The sequence below is a fragment of the Colius striatus genome, chromosome 4 (assembly GCF_028858725.1).
Source record: "Colius striatus isolate bColStr4 chromosome 4, bColStr4.1.hap1, whole genome shotgun sequence".
In the NCBI taxonomy this organism is placed as follows: Eukaryota; Metazoa; Chordata; class Aves; order Coliiformes; family Coliidae; genus Colius; species Colius striatus.
This window is the reverse complement of record NC_084762.1, coordinates 63,760,665-63,775,994: the sequence shown is the minus strand read 5'-3', so window position 1 is coordinate 63,775,994 and position 15,330 is coordinate 63,760,665. Positions and strand designations below refer to the sequence as shown.

Here is a 15,330-nt window from a genome sequence, read left to right as displayed (position 1 = left end):
GCAATGGAGGCAGGGCCTGGTGGTGGTTTGGAAAAGAGAAAACATCCTGTTTCCTTTCCATTTAAAACTGTAAACAAAGATTTTGTGTTTATAGATCCATGAATGATTGCTTTTTTCCAATAATTTTTTTTTTGTAATAAAAAATTTCATTTTGAATAATAAACTGTTGTTCCATGCTTCAGGAGCAAACTTGGTCATTTTTTATGTACTCTAAGGATCTTCCCTGCTTCTACTTTTTCCTGCCTAGTAATTGATGCCTATGGATTTCAGACACCCAAAGTAAGAAGAGGGACACAGAAGCCAGACCTGACTAATCTGACAGGTACCCCAGCAGGACTAGCTCCCTCCACCAGAAAAAGAGAAGAAGCTGCATAGTTGTAAGGGTTGAGAGGTATCTTGGGTAACTCCAATGCCCACCTGGTGAGAAGGAAAGGTACTGCTGCCCCAGGTATGTGGTGAACTCAGGGCACAAAGTATTTCTTTATCATAATAGAAAACAATGGTCTTCAGCAAAGATCCAGGAAACTGAATTGCATAAATGTTTTATGTAAAAGTGCAGGTTTTTACAAGGATTGCTGTTACAAAACAGCATTATCCCTAGCAGTCTGAGATGTCTATCATTTCAATTATTATTCTTTTAGAATGCAAATATCTAAGATATCTGAATATTAATCCAAACCTTTCAAATCTTTTCAAATCATCATTCAAATCTGACGTGGGCTGAATTTCTCCTCATCCTCCATGACAGCATGTAGGATTACTAAACTTCCAATAAATATATCTCAAATAAAGCCTAAGGTCTAATAGGATGAGTTCAAGCCTCTGTTTATTTTGATATAGTCCACCTAGTAGTGGGTCAGATTTTTTCTATAGCACAAAATATTTTATATGAAATTAAAGTAACCAGCTTTTATTTCCATTATTTTATGTTCCATTGAAGTTGAACCAAATATGGGACAAATCAGTTTCCGGTTCTTTGTGGGTTATCTGTGTTTGACAGGAAGACCTGCAATTTAACAATTCACTTTACTGAGACCAAAACCGGAGGTTTTTGAGCTGTCTGTAGGTAGTATTGAGAAACTCATTGTGTCTGAGCTATGCTCCTACATCTGTCATTTAAAGCCAGGAATGTTTGCTTGGATGGAATCCTATCTCTTGGTAATCTGTCAATGCAGTTCAATGCAATACTAAAACCTTAAGTGCTTTTGCACCTTAGGAAGATGAATGTGGCACGTTGAAGAAAAAAATGAAGATTTTTCCAAACATATAATAGAAGATCTGCATAAGGCATGGCTTTCTTTTCCCTGTGACTCATTCACTTACCCATGATGTGATAGGTAAAAAGCTCAATATCCAAATCGCATAGATCTACTGTAAGCAAATACTGTCAGTATGGAAATAAGCAAAAAAATTTAAGTGAAACAAGAGTTGTCAGGAAACATCAGTTCATTGACGGGGAAACATTTCAAGAAAATGTAGTTTAGTGAGAGCTTTCTTGGAAGCTGTTCAGCTGCAGGCTCTGGGCAACCTTGCTATGAAAACAGTATTGGTGGTGAAGACTTGAGCTGATGTGTGCTATTCAGCCCCATGGGCTTCCTTAGGGGCTCAGGGTCACCCCACACTGTGGGGTTTCTAAACTTGATTTAAACATATATATATATATATATATATATATATATATATAGATAGTAAAGTAATGATTTTAAACAATTCCTTTGGCAGAAAATATCAGCATTCTCTGTCTCTACTTGTCACATCTCCCTCTTTCTCTTTCAGTCCCAAGATATGCCTGAGGTTAGAGCTGAAAGCATCTAGTCACCTCTATGTGGACATGATGTCCCTCCCACAGTATCCCTCCAGCCTTCTCAGCTCCCGTCTCTCACTCTCTGCCAGCACTGGTGGCTGCATCCATGCTCCTGGCACTTTCCTCATCACCGGGATCGGACGGACTCCTCTGTAGCAGCCCTCAGGTTGGTTGGGAGGGTGGGAGGTTTCTGATACCAAACTAGATGTTAAAAAACTATGGAGACATCTGACAAAACTCTCGCTGCTTTGAAGGAAAAGCAGCTCTCACAATATTTATTCAAGTTAGACTGTGCTACTTCACTAGTAAAGAGAAGTGCAAGTACATGTCTGTTTTAATATATCATTTGCAATATTTTCTCTCTTTTTTGATGGTTAACTGAGATTGGAGGGGAATAAATAATATATTGTAACAAAAACCATTACAAGAATGATACATCTGCAGAGATATATACAAACTACCAAGCAGTATTATACAACTTTCATGATCTTTTAGTAGTTCTGGCCTTTTAGTAAAGCCTGTATACTCCAAATTAAAAGTTGCCTTGTTTAAAGGCAGAGTGAGAATAATTTCTTGGTCATTGTCTGCTGATTACTGAAACAGGATATTTCATGTAAACTGTGGCCAGCCATTTTGAGCTACTGGCAATTCCAGGAATCAAACTCTACTCACAAGGAGAGAATTCAGCAAATATTTTCTCCTTTGGATTTGTTACAATGTTGTGCATTCACAGGGAAATTGTAAAATTACTGTTCTACAGATAGAAGCAAAATTATTGTGGACGATGTTCACAGCTGTTATAAATTTAATTTTACTTATAACTAAAACTGGTTAAAGTAGTTTTTAGAAAACATGAGCTCTGCCACAGCCTTGGGATAAAATCATTCAGAGTACTAATGGTAGATAAGGTGGCTTGTAATAGGAGTATTTGAGGTTGCAAAAGGAGGAAAGCTAAAGGCAGATAAGAAAAAGGCAGTGATGCTTAAGGCATATGCGAAGAAGGAGAATTCTTATTTGAGCTCTAGTTCATGAGTACCCTGATCTATGTTACTGCAAGAAGGTGCAGCAAAAACCATGCATCTCTGACAGCCTTCCTAAATATTGATCTGTCTTTCCCAGACCACTTCTCCAGGCCTTGTGAAAGAGTAAGCTTGATATACATTTTTATCTAACTAAAAATGTGCCTTCAGTGCAGAGGAGTGATCCAACTGCTCAGTGTGCTGAAAACTGGCATCCAAAATTCATTTGAATGTGGTGAATGCAAATCTTAATGGGCATAATTAAAGGCTTTGTGTGAAGGCAAATTAATTGCACATCCCTTCTTCTTAGTTTACTTAAAATAATCCAGATAAAAAAAATAATCTGGCTCTATTTCATGGATCTGTATAGTTTTGTCTTTGTCTTGCTGGGCACACATAGCATATTTAAATCTCACTCTCTCAGCTCGCTCACAAAGGGCTAAAATGGATTTGGAAGTTAATACACTGCTTTATACAGTAGAGGCTTTTTACAAAGAGACTTGAAAGTAATTAAACCTGTATAAATTGGTATTTAGGAAATCTAATTTATTTGTAATCTTTGTAGGGTACATGAGTATATTGATGAGTTTACATCTTTGAAAAATATCTTTTTAAAAGTAATCAAATCTAAGGCCTATGAGCATTGTCCTATAACTGTTTCAAAAGCTTATTGCTGTTTCCCTTTCTCAGCATTGTTTGTTGTAGCAGAGAAGAGCAACAGAGTAATAGGAAAAGACCATCAAACAAACAAAGATATTTCTTTGCAGTAGTTTCTCTCTGGCAAATACATCACGTTTCTTAGTGTAGTATTCTGATTGGTATTCAAAAGAACACAATTTGAACATGAGTATGGTACAGGCACATGTCATGTATATCCAACATGTGCATAATTTTTAGATTTGGGCTGTATAATACTTTTAATATATCAGTAAAAGTTGTTAAATAATAACAGTAGAAATTTATGCTGAGTTTTGTTTTTACAGTTCTCTCAATTTATTAGAATAGAAAACAACTTTACCCTGCAATTCTCATTCTTCAATTTTTGTATTAAGGAACAGAGGAAAAATGTGTAAAAAGGCACTTTTTTTTCTACTAGAATGCTGGAAAATGTCAGGAGTTCATGCTGCTTAACGTTTCTGATGCCAGATCTGAGCTATGCTAGCTAGCCTACCTTTTCAATAATATATAAATTCTTGTAATAGAAAAGTAATGGGAAAGTGAATGCCTCCTATCTGGCAGTCAGGACTGTCATTATTTTGTCCTTAAATCCTTAAAGCTCTTAAGCAAAAACACAGGATACTCCTCACTGCCAAAAGGAATTTCATCCAAGTCCAGGCTAGATCAATAGTGAACGTACGTCACATTTTCCTAAACATTTGTTAGAAATACATGAAACGGACTGATGGTCATTTCCTCTTTCTGCTGGACAGATGTGTTTACAAACAGATAGGAAAAGGAATTGAGTTAGCAGCAAATTTAACATGAAGGCAAAATAGTAAATGAATGTGGAGATATCTCAGAGCACTCCAAAGGCACTAGAGGAGGAAATGGAGAAAGTGCATTTCTGAATTCCTTTGGCTTTTGAGCAGATAAATGTCTAAATTGACTCCAAATTATTTGTGAGTTTACTCTCTATATATTTTCTATGGATATTTTAAAATAGTATGCTGTTACTATCTAGAGAGTGTGTATGCTCAATGATCCAAACAGATAGGCAGAAAATGGTTATGAATGAGAGGGAGCTTAGTGTAGGACGTAATGCAAAAGACAGAGAAAAATTATATTGGCTCATGGATGAGAGAGTATACTGATAGAATATTTAAAGCTACAAAGCTGGTATGAAAGAAGAATCATTAGGCAGATATTTGGCTGAACCTGCCACTCAACTAACTGCTGAATCACACCATGAGAACTGAGAGGAAACCAACTGCATAGAAATCCTAGTGTACTAAAAGACAACATCTCTTCAGACTTCTGTATTAAAACTGTCACTTTTTATGCCACATCCTTTTTGTTACACCGATAGTTGACACAAAATGCTATTCAGTAATAAATTGAAATAGAAAATTAAATACAGGATCTTGATTCTTTGCAGAATAGGTATATTTTGTCATTGAGCAAAGCAAGGATTAAACCTATAAAGTTTTTAATTTTTATCTTCTGTACTCAGAGGTTCGACACCAGTGACTTCTTATGCAGTGGAGGAAAAAAACACTCATTCTGCTCATAACTGTCCTTTAAATTCATTTTGTTTAGTTATGAGGATGTTGTCGATTCTAAGCAGCCAATGTTTCTTTTTGTTGAGTAGTAGGCTAGAGACATTTTCAATATATTTAATTTTAAAACATTTTAGAATTGAAGCAAAGTTCTGTAGGACAGCAAGTATTCTGCTTTATAAAGAGTTCAGCAACAGTAAAAGCTTTAAGAAAGACCTTTCAAACTTGTAAGCTAAAAGCAACTAATCTCTGTATTGCCTTGGAGAACTGAGGTTTTCTTTTATAGTTTAGATTGACCATTTCAGCCACAATTAGAAGTGTCTTCCTGATTTTCATGACAACTATAAACTATTTGGAAATGGTTCCTTTTTGAGTAGGCAAGGAAATATGTTTAGAAAGAAAGGTACTGCATAATCCATAAAATCTTGTCTGTTGGCAAAATGGAAGAGGTTCGACAAACCAAAGGGTGCATCCTGTGTCCAAGAGAAAGATACTCAGAATGCCTGTCTCAGAGGCAGGTGCCTGGCAGGATTTCTGCTCATATACCTGTCCAAAATAGCTGTCCTGTTGTCATTTTCTGAGTGCTCAGCCTTGTCTCTTACACAATCTTTCTTAGAAGATTTAAACACCTGTCTGCCTATCTGGCTGACTCAGTCCAGGTGAGTTTGAGCTGTTGTTGATGCTTTCTACCTTGGGTTGCTTAGAAAATGTTGCTGTCACATCCCATTTCACTTGAAACAATATCTCTGTAGCTTGTACTGTGTGTATTATACAATATAGTAGCTTCTTTATTAGCTCACCCATGCAGGAAGAGAGACGCTTGCATTTAGTTCTTTCAGTCCAGAAGACATACAAAGCCATGTTTCACATTTCATGAGTGTGTCAACCTGCTAGACCAAAGGGCGCTTAGGATGTAAGTATTCTCTGGACTCTTTGTTAAAACCCTTCCAGAAGAGAATGCAAACTCTTCTGGCCATGGAGCTGAAGCATTTTGACGATATTTTGAAAGAGACAGCAGCATGATACATTTGTTTCCTCTGTATTCAGTTTCACTCTGAAGTTTTAAGTTCAATGTGTGTCAATCCACTAAATTCTAAAAGTTAGTTTCAGTATCACAGCCCAAAATTTACCTACTGTCTAATTTACCTACTGTCTAATTCTGGATTCTGGGACCTACAGTTAAAAATTACAATAGTAGAAAAAGAGCGCAGATGTTGGGGAAGATTCTTTAATTGCGGGAGAGGATCCAGAGGCAGGTTACTAAGCTAGTAAAGGATTTGGAGCACATCTCATATGAGGAATGGCTGAGGGATCTGGGGCTGTTTAGCCTCGAGAAAAGAAGGCTCAGAAGAGACTTTATCACTCTCTACAACTACCTGAAAGGAAGTTGTAGTGAGGAGGTGGTCCATCTGTTCTCCCTAGTAACAGGCAATAGAACAAGAGGAAATGGCCTCAAGTTGTGCCAGGGGAGGTTCAGGCTGGATATGAGGAGGAATTTCATTGCTGAAATTGTTGTCAGGCATTAGAATGGGCTGCCCAGGGAGGTGGTGGAGCCACTGTTTCTGGAGGTCTTTAAGAGATGGTTGCATGTTGCATTTAAGGAAATAGTTTAGTGGTTGATAGGGCTGGGACGAAGGATGGACTTGATGATCAAAAGGTCTGTTCCAACTGAAACGATTCTGTGATTCTGTGATAAGTTTTGTCCACTTAGCTTTTGCTTTGTAGGCTCAATCTGGTACTTAGAGCATCTTTAAAAATTCCAGGCCTCCACAAGTTATTGGAAGCTGCAGTGACTGTGTCCTTTTTTGCCATGACTCGATTTTCAGGGCTTTTACGCAGAATATGAGAGTCCTAAACCTGTAGTATTCTTCTCCTTGAGTGGATCTGGGAGAGTTCCTTCAATTCTCTAGGAGGAACTCAACTTGTAGGCTACAGGATCTGCTGGAAATAATCCAATTTCAATTGATACTTAAACAATTAGCAAATGTTCACAACAGCCTTGCTTCCTCTCTGTCAGAAGAAATGCTGGCAACAGGACTTACCCCTCACATATACGGAAAATTTGCTTTGTAACTCCAGTAAGAATGTACCAGGATGTAGATACTACCCTTTTTGAATTTTACTCTGTAGAACAATTTTCCACTCATATTATTCAGTATATATTAGAAGTATTAATAGGGATGTATGAATCAAGCAGGCTGTTCTTTCAGATAGCCTAAGATACTTTTAGTGAACTTTTATAAAGGTCCTACTGCATCCTAACCAAGTGACAGGAGATAATTTATCCTGAAAAGCTGACACTCTTCAGACCAAAAGAACTCAAAGTTTAAAGTACTTTTTAAATCTAAAAGAAAAAAAAGAAAAATATATGAAAGAATGTCATAGTGCAGTCGCTGAGGTCAAAAGAAACTGAAAGTTGGTAAGAAATAACAACTCTTCCCAGTCGCTAAGGAAGCAGAGGAAGTCTTTCTAGTAGAAAATGTAGAAAAGGCCCTGAGCATCTTTACTTCATCTACTGGTCTTCAGTTTTGGCATCTTCTTACTATTGTGCACTGAGAGCATTGCAAACGTTGCTGTCATCAAACCCTGCTGTGGGTAATTCATCAACATCAAGCTGCAGAAAGCCATTCTGCTTAAGCATTTAGAAAGTAAAGTATGTTTAAAAAGGCAAGTGTTATAAAATCTAAAACATTTCAGATGTCAAAGTGCTTTAAGTTGGCAGTAATATCTGGTTTTATCTAAATGCTACTGTAGACTAAATTGGCAATTCACAATATATTTTTTTGCTCAGCACATTTTATTAAATCAGACAGTCAATAAAACTATACTGCAGTTTTGTAGAGCTTATGCAGGAAAGAGAAGATATGCACACATAAAAGGCTTGAGGTTTAATCTGCATTTCTGAGAAAGATTCTCTAACAGGGAAGAAGAAAGCTGTAATTTCACCATCTTAGGGCTGGTTTGCACAGTGAGGAACAGCTACTGAGACATGGACCCAGATCCACACTAGTATACTGGTCTTCTTGTAGGCTTTCTTAACTGGGCCAGTACATCCTACTCAGGCAGGTTCAGAAGGACATGATGACTTGCCTCTGGCTACATCTGTGTGGGTGGAGCAGGAGCTGCTCACATTACCTGTGAATCAGAGAAACAGATTTTATGTAGGTTGCTCCTCTTATAACTTTTCTCCTTACTAGTGTTTTATGCAGTTTTGCTTGCCATTCTGTTTTCTGCTCCCTCATGTCCTCAGTTTGAAAGTGCTCAGTCAGCATCCCTACAATAGACAGGAGGGGGAAAAGGAAAGTATGGATACTATGAACTGAGATTTACTCTGCCATAGCAGCTTGATTCCTCAGGTACTACAATACATGAACTACGGCTGTATTTCTGCTTTTCTGTTTCCATTGACAGCAGTCTAAAGGTTTGACAGGTCTTGTATGGATGTTCCATTTGGATGGGAATGTTATTCTATACTTGGACTTCACTATCTTTGCACTTAAGATGGATAGGGCTTCTGCTCTGCTGGAATGCATACATAGGTTTATAAAAAGATAATGTTCATATGGTAATCATATGGAGACGAAAATGTGGGAGGAGATTTAACAACTAAATAGAAAGCTAGATTAAGGAGTGGCATATTTTCACTGTATTCCTGCCTCTACCAATGTATGCTCTGTCTTGCTTCCACTTCAATGTGTACAAAGCAGTTGGTCAGTATCCTGAAAATAAAAACAACATATGTCAAAACAACATATAGTAAAATAAGCAGAGGAACACTTAGTGTCTTTCTTGTTCTCATTCTTTCCTATTCTTATATTCTCATTCCTATTTTTATATGCTATTAATGCATCACACCTGGTACTGATGTGAATATTATAGTCTTCCTGTATTTAATCAGATATTTCAAAGTATAAACATGAGGAGAGAGAAAATATGCAGCCAGATGTGAGACCAGTGAGGTGTTTTTCTCCTTTAGATGCTAATTCTCAAACAACAGGTGTTTGCTCTTGTTTGTTTTTACAGATATGTTAAAAAAAAGCAAATGGAGTTAACAAAAGAATAGCTTGGTTGTCTGAGGACTGGAACAAGGGAACTAATACAGAGGTGAAACACTCTGTTTCCTTCCTTCCACAGCCTGATGCAAGTTGTTAGCCCTCTGACAGGCAATCAGTAAAGTCTATAGGGAGAATAACAGCTTCCTAATTCACTATGATATTTTAATTAATCAGTTTTTGAAGATTACTTTAAATTAGAGATCAGTAAAGCATCGATACAACTCCCCATCAGGCATAGTAGCTCTTCACTGCTGTAATTTCTGGGGTGAACCTGTGTCCTGCTTCCACTCACGGTTTTAATAGGCATCATTTTCTGTTTTCATTTGATAACTTCTGGTTTCTTTGCTTTGGAAACAGTGACATTTCCTAAGTTCTTTTCTGTCTCATGTACAATACAATGATGAATTCAGCTACCTCAGACATATTTTTCCAGTTTGAGAAATATTTAAGGAGATTCTTTTTCCATTTCCATATGGAGAAAAACAGTAGTAACTATTCTTGTGAACAAAATTCAATTGCGTATTTCAAACCATTCTTATAATATAAAGCATTTTTCTCAGCTTTGCCTCTCCATTTATTATTTTATTGATCAGGAATCCAGAAAACTTTTATGATAATCATAATACATATTTTTTAAAGATTGAAACAGGATGTTTTCCATTTTGAAAGGGGAGCACTCTCTATGCTCAGATTGATTTTTGCCTAGATTTCAATGCTGATATGATGGAGATTCAAGGAATTGAAGTGTTTGAGGTGTATTTTACTTGATGAATAAAAACTGTAAGGCTAAAGTGTTCTACCTTACCCTTATTGCTTTTGGATTTTTCAATACATTTTCTTTCTGTGAGTACTGACTTTTGAAAACATTAATTGTTATGATCAAAGAACAAGCAATTGTGCAGGACTGAGGCTTTTCTTTGGAGGTCAGTTCTTAGAAAACCAGTGACTATAAGTCATCTGCAGGCTTTTCAAGTGTTCGTAACTCGAATAACATAATGCCGTTCCCACGGTGGAAATGAAGGTCAGAGTGTGATGGTTTAGAGCTCCTCATACCTACAAAATTCACAACCAGTTGCTTACCTTCATGATAGGACTTTTCTGCTACCAATAGTTTTGCAGAGATAACAGATAACAAAATATAGGAAATAATCTGGCCTATGTTAGACACTGTAGAATGTATCCAAACCAGAAAGTTTATCTATTAGCTGGGTACATCACACCTTATAATGGTAAATGATTGCATGTCAGCATCATCAGAGGTTCTGCCCCAAAAAAAGGATCCATGTGCAATTATAACCAGACCAATCCAGAAATTCTAACAGCACTGGAAAGAGCCCATACCAATGGCACACTGTTTTGTTTTCACAATATTATGATGTACTTACAGATTGCTAGTGCTGTGTATTGAGTATTTTGCTGTCCCCACTACATTTTCCATTAATTTTAATTTATTTTTTACCCCAGTTCTGCAAATTACCTAACTTTGTGTTTAGTTTTGTACTTTGTTGAACCTGCATCATAATGTTGAGCACCAAATCATTATTGAATAGATTCGGTGTTTTTTTTGTTTTACATTAGAAAGTCAAATCGAGGGGAAAAAAAAGAACAAAAACCATGCCACTTTTCCAGAATGTATGGAGATAAAAAAATCCATAACTTAAATAATTTACATATTTGTCATGTGACTCCATGAGAAATGCATGTAAATATTTTCTACTCAAAGCATAGGAGACCAGACAGTTTTATGATGGTGGATAAGTGGACAGTTGGTGATAGTGGGGAGCTTCACGAATTCACAATCACCGCAGCTAAAACATTTTCAGTTACACTAACAATCAGTTGTTCGAGACCACTATCTAAACACTTCAGCAGCTTGCAGAAATATCTGTTCATCCTAATTGCAAATCACATGTGGTATTTTTCCATACAAAGTCTGCATGAGCTCAGTCTTGATAATGCCAGGCTTGATGGTGCTGGAAGAGGACATTCCCTTCTAAATCATATAACATGCACACGATGACAAGCTATGGTGTCCTAGGTTGTATTCAAAGTTTCAATAAAACAAGATTTAATGGCCAGAGCTACTTTCAAGTTATTGCAGAAAGTATAATGAATGTTGCATTTGCCCACATCAATACCTCAGAATCAGCATTTAAATTGCTAAAATTACTTAGACCACCTACTGGGAAAAACATTGTAACATAAAGCTAAATTCTCAATTACTCTGAAATGCAGAATGAAAAACCTAGAATAAAAGGCAGTAAGAGTGTGTTTTGAAACTACTAATGCTGAATCTTCAAATGTTTTTCCAGACAAGACATAAAAGTCATTTAAAAAGTTAATAGCTAAAGTTCTGTGGTTTATTCTTTATTATGTCAACTGAATAATGTATGAGACAAAGACCTAGCTCTACCAAATATTAGCAACCTAAGTCCACTCCTGACTCCAGTGACTTCACTTTGAAGCTAGTGTGATTTTAGATGAAAAGTGTCTTCATGGATTTGGGTTTCAAACTTTATGCCATTTGTGAGTCATGAGCTGAATTTGGCAAGGGATATGAAGAATAATAAAGGCTTCTATAGGTACGCTGGCTAGAAAGTAAAGCTTCAGTGATAAGACAGAACTGTTGACAATCAACATGGAGAAGGCCGAGGAACTCAACTATTTTTTGCCTCAGTTCTCACTATTAATCTCTCCTCCTACATCTTTTAAGTCCTTGAACCTCAAGACAGAGACCAGGGCAATGAGGTCTGTCCCAGTGAAGGAGATCAGATTTGAGACCCCCTAATGAACATGAAATCCCAGAGTCATGAGGGACTCGATATAGCTCATTCAAGTCCACAAGCCACATTCAATCATACTCAGAAAGTTATACAGTCAGGCAAAGTCCCTAGCTACTGGGAAACGGGAAACAACATGCTCATTTTAAAAAACAGTAGAAAGGAGGATCCTGGGAACTAGTCACTAATCAGCTCTAACTTAGTGTCTGGTAAGATCATGGAACAGATCCTCTTGGAAGATAGGTTAACTGTATTGTCCCTTTGTTCCTGTCACCTGTTGCATCCTACTGTGACCTGGACTGTAAGGCAGAAGTGGGATTGGTAGGTCTGTATTGTCCCACAGGGCCAAAATGTTGTGATTGTAACATCTGGATGCTACCTTTGAACAAAGCGCAATTGCTTGTTAAATCTGGTTACACTAGAATTGAATATTGTCTAAAACAAAACATATATTGTACCTGCACTGTCCAGTCTGAGGTCCTTCCTATGCTTAAGCATCTACTCACCAGTAGTCTGACCCAATCAATGCACAACTCAGTATATAATTATCTCATTTTATCTTGATTTTTTTTCCTAACGTAGCATGTCACCATCTTCCCTAACATACAGCAACACAATTGGTCGTGAAATTTCTCAATCCAACAGTTTTTGTAGCCACAGGCTTTGATCAGTTGTTGGGCTATCAAGTCACAGCAGTTTTTCAGTTCCAGTTTTCTGCTGCTTTTTTCTTACAAAATTAAAAGCTCTTCCATCTGGATTGTGTATTTCCCTTCTCCCGCCTTTCTGGAGAACTTTAATAATAGCCTTTTTTATTTTCTTAGATCTCATCATACAGTTTAAAGCTGAGGACTGTAAGGTATATAGAGCTATATAACATACCACACATCAGGGCCCCATTTTTTAAAGTACAAATGTATAGCTAAATATAATTTTTTTTAATGCAAATGTATAACTATTTTGCTTTGAATGCTAAATCTTGAGCCATTTTAATCTTTGGTCAACACATGTAAATCAATACACTCTATGTTAACCAACTATATTGAATATAGTTCTCATTGTCTGCTGAGAATTTCAGCCCCCAATTCAGATATCTCTTTGTTCTCTTCTGAATGACTAACAGCCACAGAAAGCATACATTGACATCATATTGTATAAAATTAGGAGTTTTGGAATGGATTGAAAATGGAAAAACTGAGCCCATTTGCTCGGATGAGGGGTACTGAGAGAATTTATTAGATTCATTTGGTAGGTGGGCTGCCTGGACCTATCTTTAAGAAATTCTGTAAGGAGACTATCATGTTATATTGTTCTTTCTAAGGGGTTATTTCACAACCACCAAAGTTTCACTTTTGAAACTAGACTACATAATTGAGGTTATTTTCTTCTATTACTTCTATTACTTTCTAATTACCTTTCCATATTTCCCCCTTTCTTTCAGTTTGTTGAACTCATAAACATCATCTATAATGACTATGCTGCTCTCATTAACTAATAAAACATTCCATTGAACTCAAGTTCATCAGTTTTATTGCCGTAAAGTTGATAATTGGTTTAGATCAGTTCAATGTAAGTGGCATAAGCAGACTGATGGCTTTGTGCAATTGCACGTCAGACTTTCTCTTCCGTCATTAAAGAAGTGCAGACAAAAACTGTGTATATATACTGAACATTTCATCAGCTGTGATCTACTTCTTGTCTTGTTTCCAATAATATATTTTTTTAATTTAGACTGAATAGGAAGCAAACAAAGGCACAGTTTACTGTGTTTGCAAGAACGCTATTAGTAGCCGAACCAATATTTAGAGTCCTAACACAATCCTGGCAATAACATTTCCTACTAACATTATAAACACAGAAAACGGACCTAGTGTAAATATTTAAACCACAGAGATTCTCATCCAGTCCAGGCTGGGGTACATAGAGATGGCAGCTGCAGACAGTATTTCAAGTCTCTTAGACAGCTTCTGACAGAAGCAAGCCATGACCTGGCTCTGATGGAGAAGTCATACAGCTCATTTTTCCATCATCTTATGTCTCAGTTACTATGAGCCAGTTGAAAGGCTTGCAGCATTTTCAGACTTTCTGTTTGTATATCCGAAACTCTTCTAGACACAAACAAGTTACAAATCTTTTTAACACATTCCTATTTGTCAGTGGCTTTCAGTATTACTGTCATTTTTCATGGAGAGATATTTTCAGCTGTATTACCTTGGTGTAGTTTTAGCAATACTTTTAGGGAAACAATTATTTTTCAAATGGCTATGACTCGAAATAAACAGAATGAGTCATATTAAAGGATGTGATATTGCCTGTTACCAGATGTAAGCAACTGCTATCTTGTGACTTCCCGTGCAACCTAATTGATTGGCATATGGTTGTCATCTTACTTGTTGCTCCATGTAAGTAATGCAGTCACTATGGCCACTCCAAACACTCATTTGGAAGTTTAACACAGTGGGCAAAGCAAACCTGACAAATGTTGTGAAAGGATAAATGATTTCAGAGGGCCTAAGAGAGTTATGAACCACATTTTAATGGAGTATTTACTGTTGTGAGGAACTTTGAAACATCCTAATAGTAAATATAGTATATTGACTAGTGTCATGGATGTTAAAATACCACAAAAGGTCAGTCCAGTTGGGCTATTTATAAAAAATTTTGTGTATATACAAATCAATTTGTTTATTTCCAAAGAGACAGTACAAAAGCAGTAATGAATTCTCCTTTTTTTTCCCAGTGTCTGCCTCCCTCTCCTTCTTGCCTTATAATATATATAATGTAATAGCTGTTAAATATATATATATATATACACATATATATATATATGAAATAACATATCTATTAGAATCAGCATCTCCTTCTTTGTCAAGATAAAGTATAACTGAAGCTTTTCTGAAATTCTCTTTTCACATCACATTTCACTTGGGTTAATGCATAAATATCTTTTGACATATAAGTGTTTTGTATGTTCTTACATCAAATTGAGATCATTTGTAAAGAAAATCAGATAAGATATATTGATTGCTATTTTTAATTCCTGAGTATCAACGTGGAATCTGTCTGAGACTCAATGCAATATACATACAACGTGATTAGACTCAAAAGAAAAAGAAATTCCTATTACTTCATACTTCTTTAGCACTGAACATAGGAGTATTGGAAAAACCCCAGCTATTTATCAAGTACTAAGATAATTACAAAATGGAGGAATGAGTCTTTTTTACTATAATCTCTAAGTTTTTAAATCAAAGGTAGATGTTTTCCATTGACAGTACCCCATTGTACCTTTCTGGGTTGGTGGAACTGCAAAAATACAGCAGATGTTACTTTCACATACCCAGTATTTGAGAATCCTGTGCTAGGAAAGTATGTCATCCCTCTTTCCCAGGGCAATTACAAAGTATGCTAATATTCTTGGTGCTGAACCAGTAACTGAAAGACTAGCTAGCATATTAC

At 36.5% G+C, this 15,330-nt stretch overlaps 1 protein-coding gene across 1 annotated transcript in view; it reads left to right on the top strand.

The window, feature by feature from the left end:
- The first annotated feature begins 1,885 nt into the window (after positions 1-1,885).
- TRPA1 (transient receptor potential cation channel subfamily A member 1) overlaps positions 1,886-15,330 on the top strand; it is a 60,471-nt gene continuing 47,026 nt past the window's right edge. The window contains exon 1 of the mRNA XM_061995539.1: positions 1,886-1,970. Coding sequence (XP_061851523.1) covers positions 1,911-1,970 — 60 coding nt within the window. The 5' untranslated portion in view covers positions 1,886-1,910. The remainder of the gene's footprint in view (positions 1,971-15,330) is intronic.